We start from the raw sequence: 26,090 nt of genomic DNA on the forward strand, positions 1-26,090 counted from the left end.
AAATCTAGAATACGACGTATATACTCATATAACAAAAGAGAAAACAAACTTCCACAAAATATTTACTGACAAAACTCAGAACATAGTAATAATAATTGAGGAAAATTTTTAAAATTCAAGCCTACTAGTGAGAAGAATGGAATTCTTTGAGGAATAACATTTTGCTTAATTGGTGTTCGCTGCTGTAGCATAAAAACAGTCATAGACAAAATGCATGAGTGTGGCTGTGCTCCAATAACACTATTTATGGATTGAAATGTGAATTTCATATACTTTTCATGTGTCGCAAAGTATTACTTTCCTTGTAATTTTTTTTCCAGCCACTTGAAAATGTAAAAACCAGTTTTAGCTGGAGGATGATAAAAAACAGGTGGTGAGCTGGCTGTGGCCCAGAGGCCCTGGTTTGCCAGCCTTTGTTGCAGAAGGTCCCATATTCTGCATGTGTCTGATTGCTTGCTCATGAGGTCATTCATTCTGGGCAGATTACCACAGGGTGACGCTCTGTGCGCCTCCTTGTATCCAGCAGAGGCTTGTGATAGGAGGTCATTCCATTACACGTGACGGTAAGTTTGATGCATTTTAAAGAGACGTTTTCCCCTTTGCAGTAAGAAGCATCTATGGGTGATACTTCTGACCCTGAGAACATCTTTTTCCCCCACAACCTTTCACTCTGGTTTTAGCTTTCATGGATGATCCTTGTCTGAATCAATCATGACACTGGAAGTTACAAATCAATTTGGATATGATTTTTTTTTCTCTTTTAACCTTTTAAATTGTCCAGTACCACAAATAGAAAAGCACATAAAATAATTTTGTGTAGTTTAACATGTTTCTATAAAGTGATACCGTATGTCATCGCCACCTATGTCAAGAATTAGAGTCTTGCCAGCACTCTAGAAGCACCCAGGGCCTTTCTGATCCTGAGTCCCCACTCTCCTCCCAAAGGGTGCCATCTCCTGATTTTACGGTGATCCCTTTCTTGGTTTTCCTCATAATTCTACCAGCTTGTCTTGCATTCCTAAACACTGTAGTTTATTTTTTTTTTTCTGTTTTGGAGCTTTATATACATGGGATCATACAGCATGTATTCTCTTGTCAGGTGGCTATTCCTCCATGTTGTTGCATGTATTGTTGATTCATTTTCACTGCTGTATATTACTTTATAGCATGACCATAACACACATTTTATCAATCCATTCTGCCGTTGATGGACACGGGGGGTTGTTTCCAGTTTTGTGCTATTCATGCTGCTACAAACGTTCTTAACATGTCTTTTGGGTCATGCAGGCACACACTTCTCTTGGATATCTACCTAAGATGCACATGTTTAACTGTGCTAGGTGCTGTCAAATTGTTTTCCAAAGGGTTTATATCAATTTACACTCCCACCAGCAGTGTATGAGAGTTTCCATCACTCTGCATCCTTGCCAACATTTATCATTTTCTTCTTTATAATTCTGAATGATTTTAATGGCTGCTTCATATACCATTGAGAGAATATATAATACAATATTGAATCTCCTATCATAAAAAATATGGGTTGTTTTTTGTTTCTTTCTTTTTGGTTATTATTACAAGTAATACTTTCATTAATCTTCTATAGCTATATATTTCTGTATATCTATGATTAGTTACTTAAATAAAAATTACCTGAAGTGAAGCCACATGAAGAAAATTACTTGAAGTGAAACTAGGTCCGTTTTTTACTGACAAATTGTATCTTAGGGCATTTCACCAAGTTTTGCTTCCACCAAAAGTTATAAGTGCCTAGTTCCTAATACTCCAGCCAACATTTAAAAATTATCGCACTAAACTGATAGATAAAAATGGTTTTTCATTATTTTAATTTGTTCTTATTAAACTGTAGTGAGGTTAATATATTTGTATTTCTTCAATCTAACCATATCCTGTACCCATCTTTGCATTCATCATTTCCATAGTAATCTGTAAGAGCTCTTTATATGCTAAAGACGTTAATTATTTGCCTTTAACATGTATTGTAAGTATACATGTTATTTTCCTACATAAATGTAGAAAATATGTTTTAAGAAAATATTAAAATTTACGTGATTATTTTACTCCTAAATTGACCTGTTCTTCAGAAAGAGAGAGAGAAATGAAGGAGAGAATGCAAAAAATTTAACCAAAGGTAGAATTATTTTTTATTACGTGTTTAAGCATCTTTAAAGAAGGAATTCCCTAATGAAATATTAAATGTTCTTGTCAGCATTATCGAATTCTCTTCTGATCTTTGTTATTTATCACATATATTAAGTAGTTGATTTCATTATGCACAAAATATGTTTTTTGTTGGTTTGTTTGTTTTGAGACGGAGTCTCATTTTGTCGCCCAGGCTGGAGTGCAGTGGCGCCATCTCGGCTCACTGCAAGCTCCACCTCCCGGGTTCACACCATTCTCCTGCCTTAGCCTCCCGGGTAGCTGGGACTACAGGTGCCCGCCACCATGCCCCGCTAATTTTTTTGTATTTTTAGTAGAGATGGGGTTTCACCGTGTTAGTCAGGATGCTGGATCTCCTGACCTCGTGATGTGCCCGCCTTGGCCTCCCAAAGTGCTGGGATTACAGGCGTGAGCCACCACGCCCAGACAAAATGTGTGTTGTTTCTAATCCATTATTTTATACCTACTTTTCCATATTAGCATAGATGTAAATTGTTTTTTTTTTTTTTTTTTTGACAGGTATCTCACTCTGTCGCCCAGGCTGGAGTGCAGTGGTGCAATCTTGGCTTACTGAAAACTCCGCCTCCCAGGTTCAAGTAATTCTCCCTGCCACAGCCTCCTGAGTAGCCGGGATTACAGGCGCCTGCCATCACACTCGGCTAACTTTTGTATTTTTTAGTAGAGATGGGGTTTCGCCATGTTGGCCAGGCTGGTCTTGAATTCCTGACCTCAGGACATCTGCCCACCTTGGCTTCCCAAAGTGCTGGGATAACAGGCGTAAGCCACTGTGCCTCGCCAGATGTAAGTTTTAATTACCATCACTGCATAATGCAATTTTTAATTAACAGTATGACATAATACATTTCATTTATTTCTTGTAAGCCATTTAAGATGTATTTTTTCACTAGAATAAATAGCATTGCTTGACATATCCTTTGCATAAATTCTTTTTGGCATTTTTAGGGTTAAATTCTTAAATCAGTCTCAAAAATAAAACTACCTGATTATCAGGGGAAAAACTATGATACATACACATTTACTGTTTTCTTAGAGAAGACTCCAGAAAGACCTGTTTAACTTTTACTGAGTCCTAGACATTTGTCTGTCACCAGCAATGTTTAAAAAGGATTATTTTCTCAAACCTCCAATAACATGGGTTTTGTTCAGTTTATTTACTCTGGCTAAATTTATGGGTACATCATGTATTTGCAGTTATTCTAAGTTGTACTTCTTCAGTGCTTGCAAGATCCATATGATAGCTTCATGTGTGTTTACTTACAAATCATCACTTTGCGGCACTGACCTTGAATTTGATTTTGGGTCAAATTCAGCAGTGAAACTTCAATACTTATTCCTATTCTTTGTTTATATTGGTCAGAAAGCTCTCAAATGTAATTTATACTATGTGCTTTCTTTTTACTCTCTTGCAGGGCAAGTGCCAAGGTCCAGGCAGGTCTACGCCCTTGGCACCTCAGATAGGGTCGGAATACAAAACTAACGTCACATGGGGTGACATCTCAGGCATACTCTCACTCTCACCAGGGCCTGTGGTCATGCAGCAGGGGCCACAGGCTCTCCCTTCATAGCCAACACTCCTCAGGGCCATGTCATCTGCGCATCTGAGGGAGGGCTGCACCTGGTGAGGAGGAAGGCAGGGAGGTTCTGTTCCTGGCTTCTGCTGACTTGGCTCACACCATCCCTAAACAGCCCTGTCTCTGCGTGCCGTACCGTCATCTCGTTCATTTTTCCACTGAAAACAGAAGCTGTGGAGCTGGTGCGAGACGTCCCTCACTGAAGTGGTGTGAGGAATGAAGAATGAGTGTGAGAAGTGCTCCTGGTTTTCTTTAGAGGAAAAGTTTGCTGTAAGCATTAAGCACTAGCATTTTTCTGAAACTGTGTGTGTGTGGTGGTGATTTTTGCCCCACAAGGGGACATCTGGCAATATATAGGGCCATTTTTTTTACTGCCACAATTGTGGAGGGGTGCTACTGGCATCTAGTGGGTAGAGGCCAGGGATGTTGCTAAATATCCTACAATGCATAGGATAGCTCAAACAACAACAAAAAAAATCTGACCCCAAATGTCAGTGGTGCCAAGGCTGAGAATCCCTGTTCCAAAACAAAATGGCCACCCTCAGTGGCCCCCTTCTAGATCCAAACCAAACTATGAAACCAAGAGAAAGCGTTCAGCAACACAAACTGAAATAGCCTTGATTCAATCTTGTGTAGATAGGGAAACTTCATGTAAGGATTTTATATTTCGTTGTGGCATTTCCTATTACACTTAGCTTACTAGAGCCTAGTGCAAGGGGATGGAAGCTCAAGCTATCATCATCACCATCCAGATTCCACACTGGAACTTGACTTCACAATGCCTCACTGGCTGTGCACTTTGGCATGGCCCCTCACGTAAGGTTTCCAGTGAGACAGAAAGTCACTCAGACTCGTGAGCCTGTACCAAGCAGCAGGCATGAGAAGGGAAATGAGGTAGACATCAGTAGACCAATGAGGTGGAGGTGGAAGCTGCTGAAGAATGGGGAGAGAAATGGCTGAGCCAGGCTGGTTTGGAATCAGACTCTAAACTGCCAGATCCAGCTACCTAAGATGCCACCTGCCACAGGGAAGGTAGGCAGAGCTGCTTCTGAACATTTAAAACCTTCTGCTCAAGTGTATTCAAGCAGTTTATGCTCCACAGCAAATCAATCAGAAAAAAAGGTCTTACCGGGGGTGCTGATGGTGGGGGAGGGGGAGGAGCCCCCAGAGGCGGGGGAGGTGGAGGCAGAGGAGGTGGTGGCGGCGGTGGCACTGGCATGTGTCACGGTGTTGATATCTCCTGCTTATGAATGGTCCCAAGAGAGTGGCTTCTGCTCTGAAAAAGAGAAAAAGGATGGCTTTAAACTTGGATTTCTTTACTTATATGCAGGAAATGCATATCTTGCAGATATATGCATATTATAGGCAGCTTGATTCTTTCACCTGTTCATTCATTCATTCATTCATTCATTCACTTGTTCATTAATTTATTCATGGAGTGCCCACTGTGAGGCAAGCCTTGTGCTGAGTGCTGGAGATTGACAAAAGCAGCCAGATTCTAGAGACAATTAGGTGTTAAAACTGATAGAATTTAGCTATTTGTGTCGCAACACAAATAGAATATATACATATATATGTATATATATAGCAATTCTTCATTCCATAATAATTTTTCCAGATAACTGACTTCTACCTCTTTAGCATTAAATTTTTAGTTTTATCATTTTCAATCATTCTGCATAGACTCCCATTTTCCTAAGCAGAGCAAATAGAATGAAATGTAACCTTTTCTGAATGTCACAGGCTCCACATGAACTCAGGACGCCAGCTTCGAGCAAGGCTTAGGGCGTTAGTCATTTTCCTGCCTCTTTCTCTTCTGTCAGCTCTTACTTTCCCTGCTATTCCTGTGTCATCATTTCTACACAGCCATCTGGATGAGGATGGGCCACCCCTCTCCTCTGCCTAGACTTTCTATCTGGTATTTGCTATGCAGGGGGCTTTTTGGCATGATTCTACAAACATGATTCTGTTTCAAATAGTTAATATTATAGGAGGTCTGATCTCCAGATAAATGTGTGGAGGCTGTATGTGTGCATGCATGTGTGTGTATGTGGGTGTGTGTCTTAGAACCCAGAGCAAGGCACATTGCAAGGACTTAAAATCTGTATTAAACCCCATTAGTTTACAAGAATTGGAAAAACCTATATAAGAACCTAAAAGCAATCAAAGCAGAAACTGAAATAAATCTCACACTTGGGCAGGGGTGATTTTGTGTTCCTGCTGTCCCTTTAGTCACTGGAGGACCAGAACAAAGCCTGTCCCTCTGTTATTTCATCTTTAAAATCCTGTGGCATTTATATTTTTTCATGTTAATATTCTTGTCTCCACAGAGGCCAAAAGCATTTATGTAATGTGATGTTTTCTTGTTAGCATAGTCCACTGAATTTTGCTCACCTAATATGTTAGTTTTTATCTTTTTATCAATGGCAATCATGTAACACACTAATCACACTTATTTCTATAATAATCTTCTAAGGTCAGGGCTTCAACGCCCTAGCATACCCCTTTTTATAGGTAAAGAAAAGGATGTTCAGAGACATTAACTCTTTTGCTCAAAGTCACCTATACTATAACTAAGCCTTGGGATTGGAACCAAGGCTTAACAGGTTCTAAAGTCCAAGAATATCAGATTTATCATTTTAACCCCTTTTAAGTACACAATTCAGTGGCATTAAGTGCATTCACAATGCTGTGCAACCAGCACCACTATCCATTTCCAGAACTTTTTCATCATGCCAAACAGAAACTCTGTACCCATAAAACAATAACTCCCCACTGTCTCCTCCCCTCAGCCCCCAGTAACTTCTGTTCTACTTTCTGTCTCTATGAATTTGTCTAGTCTAGGTACCTCATATATGTGGAACCATACAATATTTGTCTGTTTGAGTCTGGCTTATTTCATTTAGCATAATGTTTTCAACCTTCATTCATGTTGTAGCATGGATCAGAAATTCATTCTGAATTATTCCATTGTACATATACACCACATTTAGTTGAACCATTCATCTATTGGTGAGTGCCTGGGTTGCTTTCACCTTTGGGGTGTTGTGAGAAATGCTGCTATGAACATTGGTGTACAAATATCTCTTCAAGACCTTGCTTTTCATTCTTTTCAGCGTATATGCAAGAGCGGAATTGCTGGATCTTATGGTACCATCTTTTTTCCCAGCAAGGTTAATCTAAAATTGTATAAAAATAGCAAATGGCATAAAATATGTGTGTCAGTACAACTTTTTTGGGGAAAGAGTCCATCATAGTTTTCCTAAGAATTCCAAGGAGGTACATAAGCTGATTGTTGTACACAACTACACTTTTCTTATGAAGTATTTCAGGCTCCTTGAAAAAAGGAGCCTGATCATCACTGTGTTACTGCCTCATTCCTTGATATTAAAACAAGAATGGAAAGACAGAAAAAGAAAATACTCATCAGAGTCCACACCATAAAACCGTAGTGAAATTGAGCAGAGATCTCATGGGGTAGTACGTGTTTCTTTCAGGTAACATCTATGTTATTTTATTACTAAAACTAAACTAATGGTGTACTAAGCTAATACACACAATGACATAGGGTCAGACACAGTTAGCATTTTACAGGCTGATGCTAAGGCAACTTGGATGCAGGCCCACAATTTAGTTGGAACAAGCATAAATTATCAGATATTTGTATTTTAACAGTTTCTTTTACAGGAGGCACTGGGTCTATTTTTTTATGATCTTTTATTCAACGGCAAAATATTTTCAGTCAAAAATTTATAGCAAGGATTAAAGAGTTGGTTGAAGTATTAACAGAACAAGAGAATATAGAGAGGTCTCATTATATAAGGATCTCATCTTTTAACTAAGACACATGACAGGAGACAGAAATGCTTCCCCTGGTGAAAAACCAGAAAGGGTAGGGAAGAATAACCTTTAAAAACTGAAATACCACTTACCTAAGGGTTTTGTCATTTGCTTAAGAAAAAATAACTGTATAGAGAGACTTTAAGGAGAACTGCGGCAGAGCTATTCCTTTAATCCCTCAGCACATGGCTAGATTACATCTCCCAGTCTCCCTTGCAGTTAGGTGTGACCACGAGACTGAGTTCTGCTTAATGCAATGAAGGTCGAAGTGATGTGCTATTACTTCTGGGCTGGTTCAGAAAGACCTTCTGCCCATGACTTTTCTCTTTCTCCACCCATTGACTGGTAGCAAAGGTCCTATGTGTTGGCAGAGTCACAAGATGAAAGGAGTCCGGGACCCTGACTCACCTGTAAGACCACCTGCCAAACACCTGATTAGACTTTACAAATGTGAAAAATAAACTCCCATTGTGTTAAGCCATGAAGATTTTTGAGTTAATTTGTTTTATCCACTAATATTGAACCTATCCAATATAGGAACTAAACAAAATACAGTCAATTCTCATTATTCACTATAGTTATGTTTAGAAAGTTGTCATGAACACAGAGTGTGATGATTACTTTTATGTGTCAACTTAATTGGGCTAAGGGCTGCCCATCTGGCTGGTAGAACATCATTTCTGGGTGTACCTGTAAAGGTGTTTCCAAAGCGGGTTAGCATTTGAATCTGTAGATGGAGTAAAGGTCTCCCTCACCATTGTGGGTGGGAGCCATCTAATCCATTGAGGGCCCGGATAGAACAAGACAACCCATGGCCAACGGCACTAGGAGTCATGTCTGAACAAATCCTATTGAACACTTGTATTTTCTCCATAAGGCACAACGCAGCCTTCTTGGGCTTAAGAATACTAGGCAGCGCTTCAAGCACTTTGCTGGAGGCCATTTTAAACTGCAAAACCACCAACAGTAAGTACAAAATTTGGAAAAAAACGTGGCATTACACAGACTGCGAGAGGGACACTTGTTTATAGGATGAGAGCTGAAGCAAGAAGGCAATGTCCTATTATTTCAACTCAGCTGGGAATATGCTTGTCAGTGTCTACAGTTTTTCACCACTTTTCACATGCCTGGGAATGGCCACAAAAGCACCGTGAGTACTGATTTTGGAGTTGTAAATATACTTTAGTGAGTACACGTAGGTGAATTTGCAAATGTAGAATCTGCAAGTAATAAGGATTGGCTGTATACCTTTTTGACTCTCCCACCCAGTAGGTGCTCAGCACTGCACTGGGGACTTGTAAGAAGTTTTATGTAATTCTCTCAACAACCGTGTGGTAGACGCTGATATTTCCATATGACAAATAATCCAACTTTGCCTCAGAGAACTATGCAATTTCTACTAAATTTCAGAAAGATCAGCAGAGCTGAGTTTAAAGCCCTGGTTTTTCTGATCTAAAACCCCATTTCTTTTTTTTTTTTTGAGACAGAGTCTCGTCACCCAGGCTGGAGTGCAATAGCGTGATCTCGGCTCACTGCAACCTCCACCTCCTGGGTTCAAGCGATCCTCCCACCTCAGCCTCCCAAGTAGCTAGGACTATAGGCACACACCGCCACCCCTGGCTAATTTTTGTATTTTTTGTATAGACGGAGTTTTGCCATTAAAACCTCATTTCTACTGCACTGCATTACTTTATTAGCTTGATATGATTCAGGTCAAGTTACATCCCTGCTTCCATTTTGCAAAGATTTAAAAATATTTTTGAGACCATTAAATGAAAGAAACCCCATAAAGGTGACTGTAATTCTTCTGCTTGCTCCTCCCTCACCTGAGCAGCCTTGGTTTCTATCTAGTTTTATCTTCAGGAATGTGGGAATGCTTAGGTGCCACCCAGATGCCGCCTTGCTGAAGTTACAGGGAAGAATTTTTCAAAATCCAGGATTGGAGGATAGTTTTATATGTAGTGTTTGATGGCTGTGAAAGGCTTTTTTTTTTTTTTTTTTTCAGATACAATAATTAAGCAATTATCTAAAGAAGTATATGTTAAAATCTGACAGTTGAGAATGCTGAACTCCAGGAAGTCAGGGGCTGCACCCAAGAGCTCTTCAAGGCTTTGTGTTCTCTCAACCCATTTAAAAATGTTGTTTTGCTCTGAAATGTATTTAAAATGTTTAGGATTTAAAAGGCCAGATTCTCAAAGGCTTTCATACTTTCTCCCAATTCATGAACTATCTGAAAAACAGCATTGAAATGCACATACAAACACCATTAGAGGGTGGTGAGGGAAACAGAACTGACAACGACTTCCATGGGAGGCCCAAATACAGGAGCTGGTCTCAGAACCAGACGGCCCTGGGTTCTGCTTCCACCTTTCCCTTTTCCTGGCTGTGTGGTCTTGGTCAGGTCCCTTTACCTTACTGGGTCTCCTTTTCTTCATTTGTAAATTAGGAGCTATAATGCTTAATTCTCTTTGTTGTCACTATTAAAACAAACACTGTATATGAAGACACAGTACACGTCCTGACACATACATGGAAGTGATACTTATCATCATAACTACGTTAAAAGCAGGAGTCAGTTCAGGCCCGGTGGCTCATGACTGTAATCCTATCACTTTGGGAGGCCGAGGCGGATGGATCACTTGAGGTCAGGAGTTCCAAACCAGCCTGGCCAACATGGTGAAACCCCGTCTCTACTAACAACAACAAAAAAAGGTGTGGTGGCAGGCTCCTATAATCCCAGCTACTTGGGAGGCTGGCTGAGGTGGGAGAGTGGCTTGAATTAGGGAGGCAGATTTTCAGTGAGCCTAGATTGCGCCACTGCACCCCAGCCTGGGCAACAGAGCGAGACTCTGTCTCAAAAAAAAAAAAAAAAAAAAAAGGCAGGAGTCAGATAAATGCCCCAGGAGAGGTAGAGAGTGCTAAGGGATAGCATCATCCATTCAAACTTAAGGAGGAGGCACAATAAAGAAACACTTGGTAGAAGTGATCTTATTTTTCACCAGGCAGAGAGGTGAATAGAGGAGTCTGTTCTAGTAAGGAGGAGCAGCAAATACTCAGAGATTCGGAAGTGGGAGAACACAAGCAGCTTGGGAGGCTCTGCATGTGTCGGGGAGAAGAGGAAAAGGCTGCCATGATGGAGGCTCTTCAATGACACTCGGCTATCCTGCAAGCGTCTTCTTCCTTGGGCCGGGGTGCTCATCTGTCTTGTGGTTGCCCACCGTCTTTTGAACATTTACCCTATGCTGGAGGAATTTTCCACATTGTGAGTCTCACCTCCTCCAGCCAGAAGCAGGAACTCCTTCCCCAGCATCCCTTGCCAGTAGGGAGCAGGCTGTGACCACCCACTCAGAGGTGGGCTAGATAACAGGTGAAAGGGCACGGATGGGACATGGCTACAGGACGCGAGCCTGGGTCTGCAGTGGGAGCCCCTGTCAGCATGGATTGGGTGATATTGCATGGGAATACGAGCCCAGTATTGGCCAGAACCCCCTACTTCCCTCTTCCAAAAGCCCCATATCTATCTAGATTTTCGCACAAAGTTCAATTTTGAAATCTGAGTATATAATTTAAAAAGCATTTTTAAAAGCCAGTGGGCCACAGAGCACAGAGCACATCTGCAGGTCGCAGAGGACCTGCATGGCAACCTTTTTAGCGGGAGCTATTCCAGGGTGAGGGTACGGGCGCCCTACTTGATCCCTTTCTTTCCCTACATGATCAGCCTGTCTGTACCCTTCAGAAGTGATGTGGACTGAGCTTGCCTCTCTTTTAATAAAAATTTATATATGTCTGTGTTCCAACCACACTTTGTGAGTTATTTCAGAAAGAAAGAACTCATGGTAAGCAATTTTACACACTAGTTGCTCTCGTCAAACTCTTTTTTTTTTTCCCAAGAGTAGCCTGTGAGAGTACAGCTGTTCACACACAGAAAGTGTGCTTACATTTTAAAACATAAACAAGAAAGATTACTGCTACCGCCTGACAAAAGCATGTGGGCTGGGTGCAGTGGCTCATACCTGTAATCCCAGGACTTTGGGAGGCCGAGATGGGTAGATAGCTTGAGCCCAGGAGTTCAAGATCAGCCTGGGCAACATGGCAAAACCCCATCTCTACAAAAAAATACAAAAAAAATTGGCCAAGTGTGGTGGTGCACACCTGTAGTCCCGGCTACTCAGGAGGCTGAGATGGAAAGATCACCTGAGCCTGGGGAAGTCAAGGCTGCAGTAAGCTGTGATTGTACGACTACAGTCCAGCCTGGGCGACAGAGTGAGGCCCCATCTCAAAACAATAATAATAATAAAATAACACATTTGACTAGGAATATGCAAACAAGGTACTCTGTGCAATCCTAACTTTGTATGTTTTGACACTGTTCCTCTTTCAAAGAAACACATCCCTTGTTTCTTTGGTTATAAAATGGGGCAGAGGGAGAAGAATAAAGATTTCTCACTTCTAAATGAATGAAGGCTAATAAACCCCATGACACAATATATATCTCATATTATGATCTCAGTAGGGTCCTGCTACCTCTAAGGGTCCATCATTCATCTATTAAAGGTACCTTGTGGCCAGGAAATAGCAGCCCACAAGCCTACATGCAAACGAGATACAAATAAAGGGGTTCTCAACGTAAATGTAGTAAAGTTTCTAAAGCTGTAAGTAAAATAATAAAATAATTTTAGTTTTTAAACTTCTCTCCAGGTGATGATGAGAACGATTTATGATGGTCACTTTCTGTTGTCACTTTCTTGTCACTTAATGAGCAAATTCTCTGGCCACATCTCTCTCCTTGGACTTCCAACCTATGAGATCTCATGCCCCACCTACCACTTCTGTCAGTTAAGACTGTCCTCTTTTTGGCCAAATGGAAGTTGCTGCTCTCACTCTTCTCAATGATATAAAAAATCTGTAAATATTTAGCTTTTGATAACAGTGAAGCAAATTAGCCCTGACACAGCCCTTACTATGTATCAGGCACTGTCCTTAGAGCATTTCATATATTAGCCCTTTTCTAGGCACCACGACACCCCAATGAAATAGATACCATTATTATCTCCATTCTCCAGATGAGGCAATTGAAGGAAGGAGAGGTCAAGGAACTTGCCCAAGGTCACACAGTCTCAGTAGTGGAGGAGTTGGTACTCAAACCCAGAGTGTCAGGCTCCAGAGGCCAGGCTCTTAAGCACCATACTAAGTAAGGTCACTTGTATACAAATGACTTTCATGGTTTTTGCAATAGCCGCATACCACCTAAACTCATATTTATTCAACATTTACTATATATCAAGTCATGCTTTCAGTTAAATAAGTTTATTTTGGAAAATAAACTTTATTATCATAAATGGAAAACCAATACCACTTGGTTTGTAATAATGGGAAGTAATAATAAGAATAAATGGAAGGTAATAATAAGAATAAATACACGATCTCAGGAAGAATAAACACTTGGAAGGTAATAAAAAGAAAGAAAGTAATAATAAGAATAAACACAGCCATTATTTAAAAATGTTTATATACTCTCTAAACTCATCTCCAGTTTCCCCAGCAACACCTAAACCAGGCTTTGGGGAACAGTGATCTAGGTGGTATTTACCAAACTCCAGTGGAGGGTGAGTCACCGGAGATCTTGTTAAAATGCAGATTCTGGTTCAGCTGATTCAGTAGGTCTGAGTTGGGGCCTGGGATTCTGCATTTCTAACAAGCTTCTGGGTAAGGCCAACACTGTGGATCTGGGGCCACGCTGAACAGCTCTCCAATGTGGAAGGTTGTAAGAAAGGCACCATCTCCGCACAGACCTACTGAAGCAGAATCTCTGGGAGCATCTTATCTACAGGGGGGTTTTATGCTCGCTAAAGTTTGAAGAACCCTGCTCTAGAACATCAAGGATGATGAAAGCATTCTGTCTCCCATTGAGTCAGAAGTTGTGGCCTCTACTGAAAAGGCTCATTTTCATGTAGATTCATTTAATTTCAGCAGGCTGGGTCCATGCAAATAGCTACTGTACTTGGAATTGATTATGACATACAAAGTGAAAGGGAAACCATCGCTCTCACACAGGCGATATGAAGGACTTCTGACACCTGAGAAACACCAGCCCAGACATTGGCTCCAGAATCTGAATTGGCTCAGCCCTAACTGGGTATTATAGTTAATTATCTGCTGAAGTGTTGAAAAGATTAATGTGGGTTTGTGTATGTGAATTCTAAAATGGAAACATACTTTAACCACATCTAATATGAAACCTAGTATGTCGCACATTCTAAGAAGAGCTCATAAATTGGTTTTCTTTTATAGGACTCTTATTGAAATGCAGATTTGTTCCCAGATCATTCATTGAATTCATTCTAATTTTTGAACAGTATTTGGTGAAAGGAAAAATGAAGATATTAATGATATTTATCACTGACTCAGGCATTTAAATTAAGGCTGAGTTCCATAAAAATTGTTATAAGTGTGGCTTCCAAGGGTGAAAGGAGAAAATATTGATTTCCTGTCTTTCTTTTCTTTCATCCTTGAATTAATTAAGATAAGAACTGGGCTTATTAAAAATACATAATATTAGTCACACATTCACGAGTAAGCTTCATTTTATATAACAGTTATGCTTCTGAAATAGGGTATCTCTAAGTTTTGGAAAATCAAGGTAAGCCTTAAGCATAAATAAGGAGCTTAATATTTTTTTCCTTCAACTTTTAAGTTCTGGGGTACATGTGCAGGGTGTGCAGGTTACACAGGAAAACACATGCCATAGTGGTTTGCTACACTGATCAATCCATCATCTAGGTATTAAGCCCAGTATGCATTAGCTAAAGGGAGTTTATTGTTCAACAGAAACTTACAATTAGTATCATAAAATAATGAGCCATCTTACAAAATGAATGAGCACCTCTTTATGTTATGATGCTAGATTTTATACTAATGGTGTTTTTTTACTTTCTTAAGGCTAAGGTGGTAACTTTTCACGTTGTACGTACTCCAAAAATGCTATTATTCCAAAAATCATTGAGGAAATAATGTGCGGATGGGAGGTGGTATGGCGTACAAGAAGAAACAAATCCTTTCTTTCCAAGTTTTGGGTGTGACTTTAGATTAGTTTAAGTACTTTAACCTTATTCCTACTGCTCCAGGACAAGCAGATTCTGATGCCCTGGCTCCCTCGTCCAGTTTGAAGTTAGGCTAAAAACTCAAACAGCCTGCAGCAAGGAGCCTCCCTCACCTCAGCTACCAGGCAGATTCCTTCCTGAGGCAGCCAGTACATCACTGACAGCCAAGTCTCACAAATCGACTGGCAGGTGTCACCTCTCAGTGTCCATGGCATCACTCCCAGGTTTAACACGTACTCCTCTCTAGACTACTTACTATGAAGTCAAACTCCACATCTCATCCTCCACTGCGTTCTGGGCCTTCTCCATTTTACCCACATCACACTGTTGACATTTTCTTATGTCCTTTTTTTTTTTTTAAGAAAAATACATCTCTAAGTCTTTGTCCATGGTATTCAGGCTGCAGGTCAGGGCCTTCACCATCTGGAAAATACCTACTAACCTGCAAAACTGTGTTCAGGTGCCAGCTTCTCTGCATTGACTTTCTTCTCCCTTTGGGAGGGCTGACTGCCCGTATAGCACTTTGCACTTTGGTCACACTTCTATTATGGTACTAGGCACTCTGGCAATTTTCTTCTTTTTCATTTTTGTTTTGCTTTGTTTGAGACGGAGTTTCGCTCTGTCACCCAAGCTGGAGTGCAGTGGCATGATCTCGGCACACTGCAAGCTCTGCCCCACCAGGGCCAAGCAATTCTCATGCCTCAGCCTCCAGAATAGCTGGGATCACAGGCATGGGCCACCATGCCCGGCCCTATTTTCCTTTTATATGTCTCTGCGTCCCCCTTCACTGGACCATGGGCTCCTCAAAGGTTCAAAGATAGGGACTATGTCTTTGGGATATTGGTATTGCCAAGGCCAAAAGTAATGCTGAATGCCAAATACCATTGCCTTGGTGTATTAGTCTGTTCTCGCGTTGCTATAAAGAAATGCCTGAAACAGGAATTTATAAAGAACAGAGGTTTAATTGGCTCACAGTTCCGCAGGCTATACAGGAAGCAAAAAGGCATCTGCTCCTGGGGAGGCCTCAGGGAACATTTACTCATGGCAGAAGGTAAAGTGGGAGCAGTGTCTTAAATGGCAGAAGCAGGACTGGGGTGGGGGTGCCACACACTTTTAAACAACCAGATCTCGTGAGAACTCACCATCATGAGAGCAATGATGAGGGGATGGTGCTAAACCATTCATGAGAAACCGCCCACGATCCAATTACCTCTCATCAGGCCCCACCTCCAACACTGGGGATTACAATTCGACAGGAGATTTGGACAGGGATACAAAAATCCAAACCATATCAGTTGGTACTGAGATTTTTTTTAACAAGGCAATGGCATATAATTGGCAGGAATCAGGCTCCCACAAAAGATGGAGACAAACCTTGTTAGCAGAACATTAAGAAAGTTCTATGTGAATCTAGAAATGAGATATCATCCTAATGATTGTTAAAGAAAAATATTACAAACTAAAAGAGGGAAGAGAAGTGTCAACGTTTCTGTCCAATGGCAGACCTCAATATCGGCGTGGGAATAACATATATTCTGAATGTTGGGTTCTCCCAGGAGATGGAGGTTGCAGTGAGCCAAAATCATGCCACCACACTCCAGCCTGGGTGACACAGTAAGACTCAATCTAAAAAAAAAAAAAAGGAATCTTTGGTTCTCAAAGCTTACAGTGCTCACTAGAAAAGCCTTTGCTGGCATGATGGAAAGCAAGGCAATCAAAGAGAAATCATTTGATAGTTGGAAAACTGGTCTCTAGTTCTGGCTTTAATTCCCATCTATTTCTTCATCAAGAAAAAGGTAGAGTGTTTATTCTTTCCTAAGTTGTATAAATATGAGGAGCAAAGGAGTATTGCTTTAAGACAAATATTAAAGAAATTAAAAATTGCATATGATCCTCTCCAAAAAACAAAGTTCTTCCAAATGTAATTTTTTTAAGTAAGGATATGGTGGCTTCTTGGAAATGGAAGTGGTCTTACTAAAGGGCAGCAGAGAGGAGGCAGCTTGCTTTTAGATTTCTAGATTTAAAAACCCACTTTTCAAAATAAAGTTCAAGAAGGTCTTCCAGTTTTAAGATGGTAAAAATATCTGTTTCTTCCCTTTCTTGGAAATCATCTCAAGATAATAAAGAAAAAGAAAATTTTCTTTGATAAAACTGTATCTCCATAACTCTGCACTTTAATGAATGAGACAGGATGGTTCATTGCCCAGGATGGTCTAATACAGGGTGTGGATATGCTGTAGAGGATACATTTGTGGCTGTAAGCCTCAGACAAAGCCTGCAGAGCACTGCTCTCCAAAGTGGGAAGCATTAGCTCCTTGGAGAAGAAAAACCATCAACTCTTGTTTAGAATAACAGAAAAGGGTGTGCAGGATGGCAGCAGGACTGATCTTAGACCCTAGACCCACCAGGGAGCAGGGAAGATGGCAAAGGCAAGGCATTTCTATAGGAGCATTCTAGGAATGAGGTAGGCCAAGAAGACAGTGAGTCTCGGGCAACCTTAAAGCTACCCACCTCTATTGACTGGGGAATGGAAGGTCCAAAATTATTTGCAGGCACAGATACAAATGTGCATTTCAATGAGTCTTAGAACACACATACTTCTCTCTCTCTCTGTCATAAGGAGTTCCTCCCTAAGCCAAAAAGAATTCTTGCTGGTCTGGAACTTGCCATGGTCATTTCCTCAAGTAAATCGGAAAATAGTTGGTCCAAGAAGAGTTCATCTCATTTTAAGATGAATAATGAAAAAGAGAATCAATATAAGATCTACACAAAAAAAAGAAACTAAGAAAAAAGTAGGGAAAGGAATAGGAAAAGAATGATGATAAGTGAAGAACATTTACTAGAAAAAATACTGCTGTAAAGCAGATGAATGCTGTGACAGGAAATACAATTATTAACCCAAAGAATTGAATGAAATAATTAACCCTTTGAAACAAGGACTCAAAGAAAAGAGATAAGGACTCTGAGAATATCTAGCAAAATAATAGAGGATGAAAAATATCATGGCAGAAGTAAAAGAGAAAAATGAAGAACACACTAGAAGAAGCCCAAAGAAAACAGGTATTGTTGAAAACACACTGAGTACCATGAAGGATTGAGACAAATGAGCAGAATGAAATGTAAATGGACAAAGAATTTAAAAGGATTAGAGAGAAATTGCTAGATATGGAAGACAAATGAAAAAGATAACTGGTTTTCCTGAGTAAAAGACATAAACAAATGGAAGAGAATAAATATTCGAACACATAATACCAAGCATATAATTTAAGAAAGCTTTTCAAAACGAAGATTTAATTCTATACATTTAAAGGTACAAGGCAAGGCACAGTGGCTCATGCCTGTAATCACCACACTTTGGGAGGCCAAGGTGAGAGAATCACTTGTACCAGGAGTTCATGAGCCTGGGAAACACAGGGAGACCCTGTCTCTACAGAAAAATTAAAAAATTAGTGGGCATGGTGGCATGTGTCTTGTCCCAGATACTTGGGAGGCTGAGATGGGAAGATTGCTCGAGGCCAGAAGGTGAAGGCTGCAGTGAGCCGTGATCAAACCATAGCACTCCAGCCTGGGTGACAGAACGAGATCCTGTCTCAAAAGCAAATAAATCAATTTATTAATAAATAAAACAAAGGGTCTATGATATCCAAAGGAAAATCATATAGTTTTGGAGACATATTAGCCATGCCATCATATCCCAGAGTAACAATGTGTGATGTAAAAGTTTATATCCAGCCAAACTGTCATTGTAGTAAGAAGGCAAGCGGCAAATGTTTTTAAACACGCAAAATGTGTGTTTCTTGAATTTGTATTGAAGTTACCACTACAGGAAAAATGTCAGCCAATCAAGAGCTGAGGAGAGAAAGTGGGACAAAGAAATGGCAGTGAGTATTGAATTAACGGCTGAATCAAGACTGAAACAGCTATGGAAATATGCTATCGGAAAGGAAGGGAACTACTATTAATCAAGGAAAAATGGAAAAATGTAACTTGCAAAAGTTATCAGGTAAAAAGGAAGATAAAGTGGAGATATATGCATGCTGATTACTTAGCTATTATACTGAAGCATAATACCTTTAAAGTTAATAAATCAAAATATCTTTAAAGAGAATAAATTGTGTATATTTCTCACAGGAGTATAAGTCAAGTATATTAAAAGGTTTAGTTTTGGAAAAACTAAAAAAAAAGTGATTATATCAACTAGAATTGAATGTTAAAAAGGAGGTTTGGAAAGGGATAGAGGAGAGGTGGGAAGAAGTGGATATTCAGTATGACTTCTGCTGGGGAACCACTGGGTACTCTCTAAATTAAAAGAAACAACAACAGAGAATTATTATCATTATAAAGGGAACTGCTAGAAGAACTAAAGATAGGACACATCTCCCAAATGAATTACATGGGCACAAAGTAAGGAAAAAAATAGATCATTAAGTGACATGTAAAAAAGCAAATTAAGCAATAAAAAATAGAAAACAGAATACATAACAAAAATGATAACAAACATATCTGTCATATCAATACACATAAATAGGTAGAGCTCACATATTAAAAGAAAAAGCCCTCAAACTGGACCAAATTCAACTATATACTGTATAAAACATACACACTTAATTTCAAACACAGAAAATTAAAATCAGCATAAAAACCATTAAACAAGGCAAAGAAAGATTCTTTATAATGGCAAAGGGAATAATATACAAAGTTTGAGTTAGCAGCCATGAATATCTATGTTCCAAATAGCAGTAACAAAATTAATAAAGCAAAGCTACAGGATATTATTCAAGGAAAAGCAGGCAAAACTATATTTGGACCAAGACCTTCATGGGTTATCTCTCTGTCCATATCATACTTAGTGGACATATCTCTCTGTCCATATCACATTTACAAAAAAGTAAGGTTTTAAAATATATAAATAAAATAATTGCAAGGTAGGGGGAAATATGTGACTATACATTCTAAATACAGAAGACACACATTAAAGTGTCCCTAAACTAGCCATGGAAGGGACTATATATTAGCTGTAAATAGTGCAAAGAAAATCTCAAAAATTCTAAAACATAGAAACAGAACAGACAATATTTTCTGTTCACAATCCTATCAAATGACAAAAATACAAAGAAAACTTTAAAACTCTATTAACTAGAAACTTTTAAGGTTTATTTAACAGCTCTTGGAACAAAAAGATATGAAAACCAAACTTAATGTGTACTGAGAAAATAAGGATAATGAAAACATTGCATATCAGAACCTATGGAATGCAGCTAACGAAAAATTCAGAGCAAAAGTCATAGCTGTAAGTAACTATATTTATAAAACAAAGAATAAAAACTCTCGAGAAGCATGAATAACAATAATATAAATCTAAAGGAAGCAGAAGGGAAGGAATTCACATTTATTTGTGAATTTTTTAAAACCAGATATTTAGGAATTAGAAAAAAAGATAAATTTTTAAATGAATATATCTAAAAGCTTAGTCTCCGAAAAACAAAAAACAATAAAATAAGTAATCACCTTACCTTAACTAAATGAGGGGAGGGAGAAAGAGAAAGCACAGATACACAAAATAAAACAAGAGACAGGGAAAATAATGATAGATAGAGAAGACGCTAAAAGATTTTGCTGAAATCTCGGTAAAGAAATCTGAAAACTTGGATTGAAATAGACAACTATTATGAAGAGTTGAATATGAAAATACGAGTTAATCAAGTGATCAAGACAAGAGAGAACATCTAAACAGAAGAAATAGTGAAAGTTGTCAAAGATCCACCACAAAGAAGTGTGAAAGATAGATGACTGAATTCTGCCCAATCTCTAAGAAGCAGTTAATTACCACGTAGCAGTCAGATCCAAACCTGAGAAAGAATAGAACAAATAAAAAAGAAAACTACTGACCAATCTCATTTATGAATATGGAGGAACAAAATAATAAGCATAAATAAACAGAATTCGGCAACACACTAAAAATAATACATGCCAACCAAGTAGGGTTTAAATGCAAAGATGTTTTAATGCTAGAAAATCTATTGATATGACTCACTATACTAGGGGCATGAAACAAGAAAATCGTACAATCATCTCCATAGCTGCCTCCAAATAGCTATAACATAACTTAAAATACATTATGGCAAATGGAGAAAGACTAAACAAATTCCAATTAAAGTCAGGAACAAGACAAGAATGTCCACTATTGTCACTACTAGTTATCATTATCCTAGAGCTAGTAGTCAATTCAATTAGATAAAAGAAAGAACTAAATTGTATAATAGTTGAAAAGAAGGAGGCTCAATTATCATGTTTCCCCCCAAGTAATATGGGAATATACATGGAAAACCTAAGAGACTCTGTAGAAAAATTATTTTAATTATTTTTTAATTTTTTGAGACAGAGTCTTGCTCTGTCTCCCAGGTTGGAGTGCAGTGGTGTGATCTCAGCTCACTGCAAACTCCACCTCCCAGGTTCAAGCGATTCTCCTACTTCAGGCTCCCAAGTAACTGGGACTATAGGCACGCACCACCACACCCAGCTAAATTTTGTATTTTCACTAGAGATGGGGTTTCACCATGTTGACCAGTCTTGAACTCCTGACCTCAGGTGATCCACCCACCTCGGCCTCCCAAAGTGTTGGGATTACACGCTTGAGCCACTGTGCCTGACTGGAAAATTATTTTTATTAATAAGATAATTTAAAAAGGTAGCTCTTCAAAACCAATACACTCCAAAAAGTATCCCTGTATTTAAACAATAACTGCCAGAAAATATTGTGAGGAAATAATTGTGTACACAATAGCAACTTTAAAAAAGTATACCTAAGTGTAAACTTAACAAAGTATGCACAGACATGAAATAAAACTTCAAAACATTACTGAGAAACAGTGAAGACATGGAAAAACACATTTTAGTCTTGGGTAGGAAGACTAAATATCATACAAAAGTTGATTTTCTCTATATCAATGTATAAATTTAGGGTGATCATAATGAAAATACTAACTTGTTTCCTTTTTATAAGTACTCAAGGTGACTTCAAAGTTTACATGGAAAAATAAAATCATTGGATAATAAACAAATGATAAAGCCACATTCATTAAAACCATTTGGTATTGCTATATGGAGAATCAGTAATGGTAATAGACCTGAGAGCCTGGAAATTGACCTAGGTATTTTTGGAAATTTTGGTTATTATTTTAAAAAAAAACCCATTGGATATCAGTGGGGAAAAGATGAGTTATTCAACAAAAAGTATTGAGTAAATTGGGTAGTAATCAGGAAAAAAATAAAGTTAGGTAACAATGTAAGGATCTCATGCCTCATATTAAATTCCAAGGAATCAAATTTTTAACTTCTAAAAAAGGAAATTATAATCATACTAAACATATGACAGAATTTTTAAAATCAACAGGTCAGAAAGACCTTTCTAAAAGGTATAGAAGAAAAGGTTTCTGCAAAGCAATAAATACATATCTATATACATAAAACCACATTAAATAAAGCCCAAAGTCATACTACAAATTGGAGGGAAATTATATTAAAATAAGTCATATTATAAACTGGGGGAAATTACAGTAAAATAAAAATTACAGTAAAATGGCTGTTTTATCTTCTGTATAAGGTGTTCCTACAATAAAAATCAATAACCTAATAGAAAATACACAAATGGGCCTAAACAGTTCACAGATAAGGAAACATAAATGGCAATTAAACACATTCAAAGACCCTCAACCTTATTCCTCATGAGAAAACGCAAGTCAAAACCACAATCAGATACCATTTTCACCTGTCAAACTGGCAAAGATCAAAAGTTTGATACGTATCTGTTGGAGAGAGTGCAGGGAATCCGACAATTATTGGTAGGAATATAAATTCGTACAACTTCTGTGAAGGGTAATGGGCAAATGTAGCAACATTTAAAGATTCACATTTCAATTCTAGGAATTTATCTTACTGATCTTTCTCATGTGTGAGAAATAATTTGTACAGTGACAAAAATTGCAGCATTTGTTTTAATAGGAAAAGGCTGGAAATAGTGTATATACCTGTCAACTGAGAACTAATTATTAAATTATGGTTCATACATTATACTGACATACTAGGTAGCTGTCACAAAGAATATGGCAGCCCTATATGTATGAACCTGGAATGATCTCCAGGTTGTGTTACGTGAAAAAAAGCAGGCAGCAGAAAATGTATATAGAATGAGTTTGCAGCTGGGCATGGTAGCTCATGCCTGTAATCTCAGCACTTTGGAAAGCGGGGGCAGGAGGATTACTTAAGGCCTAACATTCAAGACCAGCCTGGGCAACAAAGCAGGTCCCTATCTCTACTAAAAAGGAAAAAAAACAAAAAACAAAATTAGCTGGTGTACCTGTAGTCTCAGCTACTCAGGAGGCTGAGGCTTGAGTTCAGGAGTTGGAGGCTGCAGTGAGCCATGATCAGGCAGGCCACTGCACTCCAGCTGGGCAACAGAGAGAGACTCTGTCTTTAAAAAAATGATGATGATGATGATGATGATGATGATGATGCTGCTGCTGCTGCTGGGCAACAGAGAGAGACTCTGTCTCTAAAAAAATGATGATGATGATGATGATGATGATGATGATGATGCTGGGCAACAGAGAGAGACTGTCTCTAAAAAAATGATGATGATGATGCTGGGCAACAGAGAGAGACTCTGTCTCTAAAAAAATGATGATGATGATGATGATGATGATGATGATAAAAGAATGAGTATGCCTTTTCTCTGGAAGAATGCATAACTAGGTGGTCTGAGGATAGAGTATAGGAAATATTTTACAGTGAATATCCTTTCTACCCTTGTTGAAGTATCATGTGCATTATTACTTATTCAAAAAATTAATAAGCAAAAGTTTAGGATTACCACCTCAGAGAAACATTTTAGTTGGGACAACTGTGAAGAAGTATTTTTAAAAGTTTTTTGAACTATCTGAATTAGGAGATCTCTTTACACCTAAAAGGCAAATATAAAGAAAGAAAGAAGAAGATTAAAATGATCTTGACGATTTGGTCCAAATGAGCAGCTGCTGGAGCCATCGAGAGTAGGACTCAGCACTGAGGGTGGGATTTGCTGTGCTGGCCTTGCACACAGACTCCCTGGGACAGCTGAAATCACCACTACAGCCATCCACAAGTTAGAGGCGACTGACCAGGTGCACTAGGAAAATAGGCCAGAGCAGAATAAAATAATTCCCCCCAAACCAGCCATAACCCCTACGGTTTAATTCTTCTGTTATCACATGGTTAATGCACAACAAGGAATGGTTTTAAGACATGATGCTCTATTAGGCATGGATCATTTGTAAGTTGGTTCCAGCTGTAACTGACCCTTGTCATTCATTACCTGTGAGAACACAAGCATGCTGGCGAGAAGGTGCACATGTCTGAAATAACATGTGGGGACTCTAGTCCCCCAGCCACAAAATACTGCACCCATAGATCCTATGGACAGGTATCTTGGCCCGTCTTTTTTAGACGTATGTAGTTCATACAGATACTGTCAAAATAATTGCAGATCAAACACCATCCCTTAAAACTCACTAAGCATGCATGCATGCCAGGAAGGACAAGAGGCATAAACCCAGGCCACTCTAGCCTTCCTTCTATATCTGCAGTCAAATTTCTAACCTCAAGACATACACATTTGGGTGAAAACCAGGACAACAGCAACAAAGAGTGAAGCAAAAGCTTTTAAAATGTGGGAAAAGTGAATTTGAAACTCAGGAAAAAATGGTTGCTCACTTGTCTTGTCTTACTGTTTTTGTTTTGTTTTGTTTTGTTTTGTTTTTGTCTCCTCTGACTGTGTATTTCCAAATAGCCTGTCTTCAAGTTCACTAAACTTCTCTTTTTCTAGGTAGTTGTCTTACCTATTTCTGAAGCTACTTTATTTTTTCTCTGAATCACTGGAGAGAAGCATGACTGAAACAAAAATGTTTCATTGAAACGTTTAAACGAGTGTTAGAATAAACGGAAGCTTTAAGGGACACCAGAGACTTAAAATTGACTCCTGTTGTTAAAAGGAAGAAGAAAGTACACTTCTGATTCTTTTCCTTGGTTCTACCATGTGAGGGGAAAATGTCCCTTCTTCTAATAGGGTGGTAATAACTTACATCAGCCACATAGGAAAGGGGCCAGTTTCATTTTTGACTACCATTTAATTCCCTGGGCAGTCATGGTTGGTGCTTCAATACTGATGTACATGGTTGGGAGGGTGCTCTGTTAAACAGTTCCCTAAGAAAAACAATAGTTCACATGTACTGAGCATATTCCCTACACTAGCAATTCTGATTGTCACTTACACAACTATCTCTCATCCCCTAAAACAACTCTTCACAACAGATGTTATCATCCCCATTTCACAGGTGAGGAAATGAAGACTCAAAGACATAACGTAATCACCCAAGATCAAATAGCTACGATGTGACAAAATCAGAACAAACCCAAGTGAATTTGGTCCCAAGCCTGTGTGTTTTCCATGACTCTCCAGCCCTCGACAAGCACATCAGTCTCTGCACAGTCCATGCAATGCAGCAAATACCGTACCGAGCTTCTTCTACCTGTTAGGCACTAAGCTAGCCATGCAGCGAAACTATAAACACGAGTAGCAGGTAATCAATAAATGTTTGATGAATAAATAAATCCATAGCTACATGGTTCCTGCCCACAAATGATAGCTTGTAACACTTACTGAGGGTTACTATGTGCCAGGCACTTTTGTAGGAGAAGGCAGAAAAGGAAGGGGGGAGAAAAAAAGAATAATAAAGCACAGGGTATACAAGAAAACACAAAATAAGTTCCAGTATATGAGTAATCATAATAACTGTAAACAGATTATTAAATTCATTTTGGGAGGTGGAGGTGGACGGATCGCTTGCCTAGGAGTTCGAAACCAGCCTGGCAAACATGGCAAAACCCCATCTCTACTAAAAATACAAAAATTAGCTGGGTGTGATGGCACGTGCCCATAGTCCCAGGTACCTGGGAGGCTAAGGCAGGAGGATCACCTGTGCCTGCGTGGTCGAGGCTGCAGTGAGCTGGGATAGTACCTTTGGACTCCAGCCCAGGTGACAGAGCGAAACCCCGTCTCCAAAAAAAAAAAAAAAAAAAAAAAATTCTCTTACCAAAAAGTCCACATATTATAAGATTCCATTTATAGGAAATGTCTATAGAAATAAAAAATAGATTAGTGGTTATCAAGGATTGAGGGGAGGGAGATGAGAAGCTACTATTAACAGGTTTCTTCTTGGGGTGATGAAAATGTCTGGAATTAAATAATGGCGATGGTTGCACAACTGTGGAAATTCTAAAAGCCACTGAAATTGTGTATTTTAAAATGCTGAATCTTATGGTATGTGAATTATAGCTCAATAAAACT

At 39.0% G+C, this 26,090-nt stretch overlaps 1 protein-coding gene across 1 annotated transcript in view; it reads right to left on the reverse strand.

The window, feature by feature from the left end:
• WIPF3 (WAS/WASL interacting protein family member 3) overlaps positions 1–26,090 on the reverse strand; it is a 108,034-nt gene that overhangs the window by 74,831 nt on the left and 7,113 nt on the right. Inside the window, exon 2 of the mRNA XM_025380041.1 lies at positions 4,900–5,046. Coding sequence (XP_025235826.1) covers positions 4,900–4,989 — 90 coding nt within the window. The 5' untranslated portion in view covers positions 4,990–5,046. The remainder of the gene's footprint in view (positions 1–4,899; positions 5,047–26,090) is intronic.

The sequence above is a fragment of the Theropithecus gelada genome, chromosome 3, assembly GCF_003255815.1.
Source record: "Theropithecus gelada isolate Dixy chromosome 3, Tgel_1.0, whole genome shotgun sequence".
NCBI classification, from domain to species: Eukaryota; Metazoa; Chordata; class Mammalia; order Primates; family Cercopithecidae; genus Theropithecus; species Theropithecus gelada.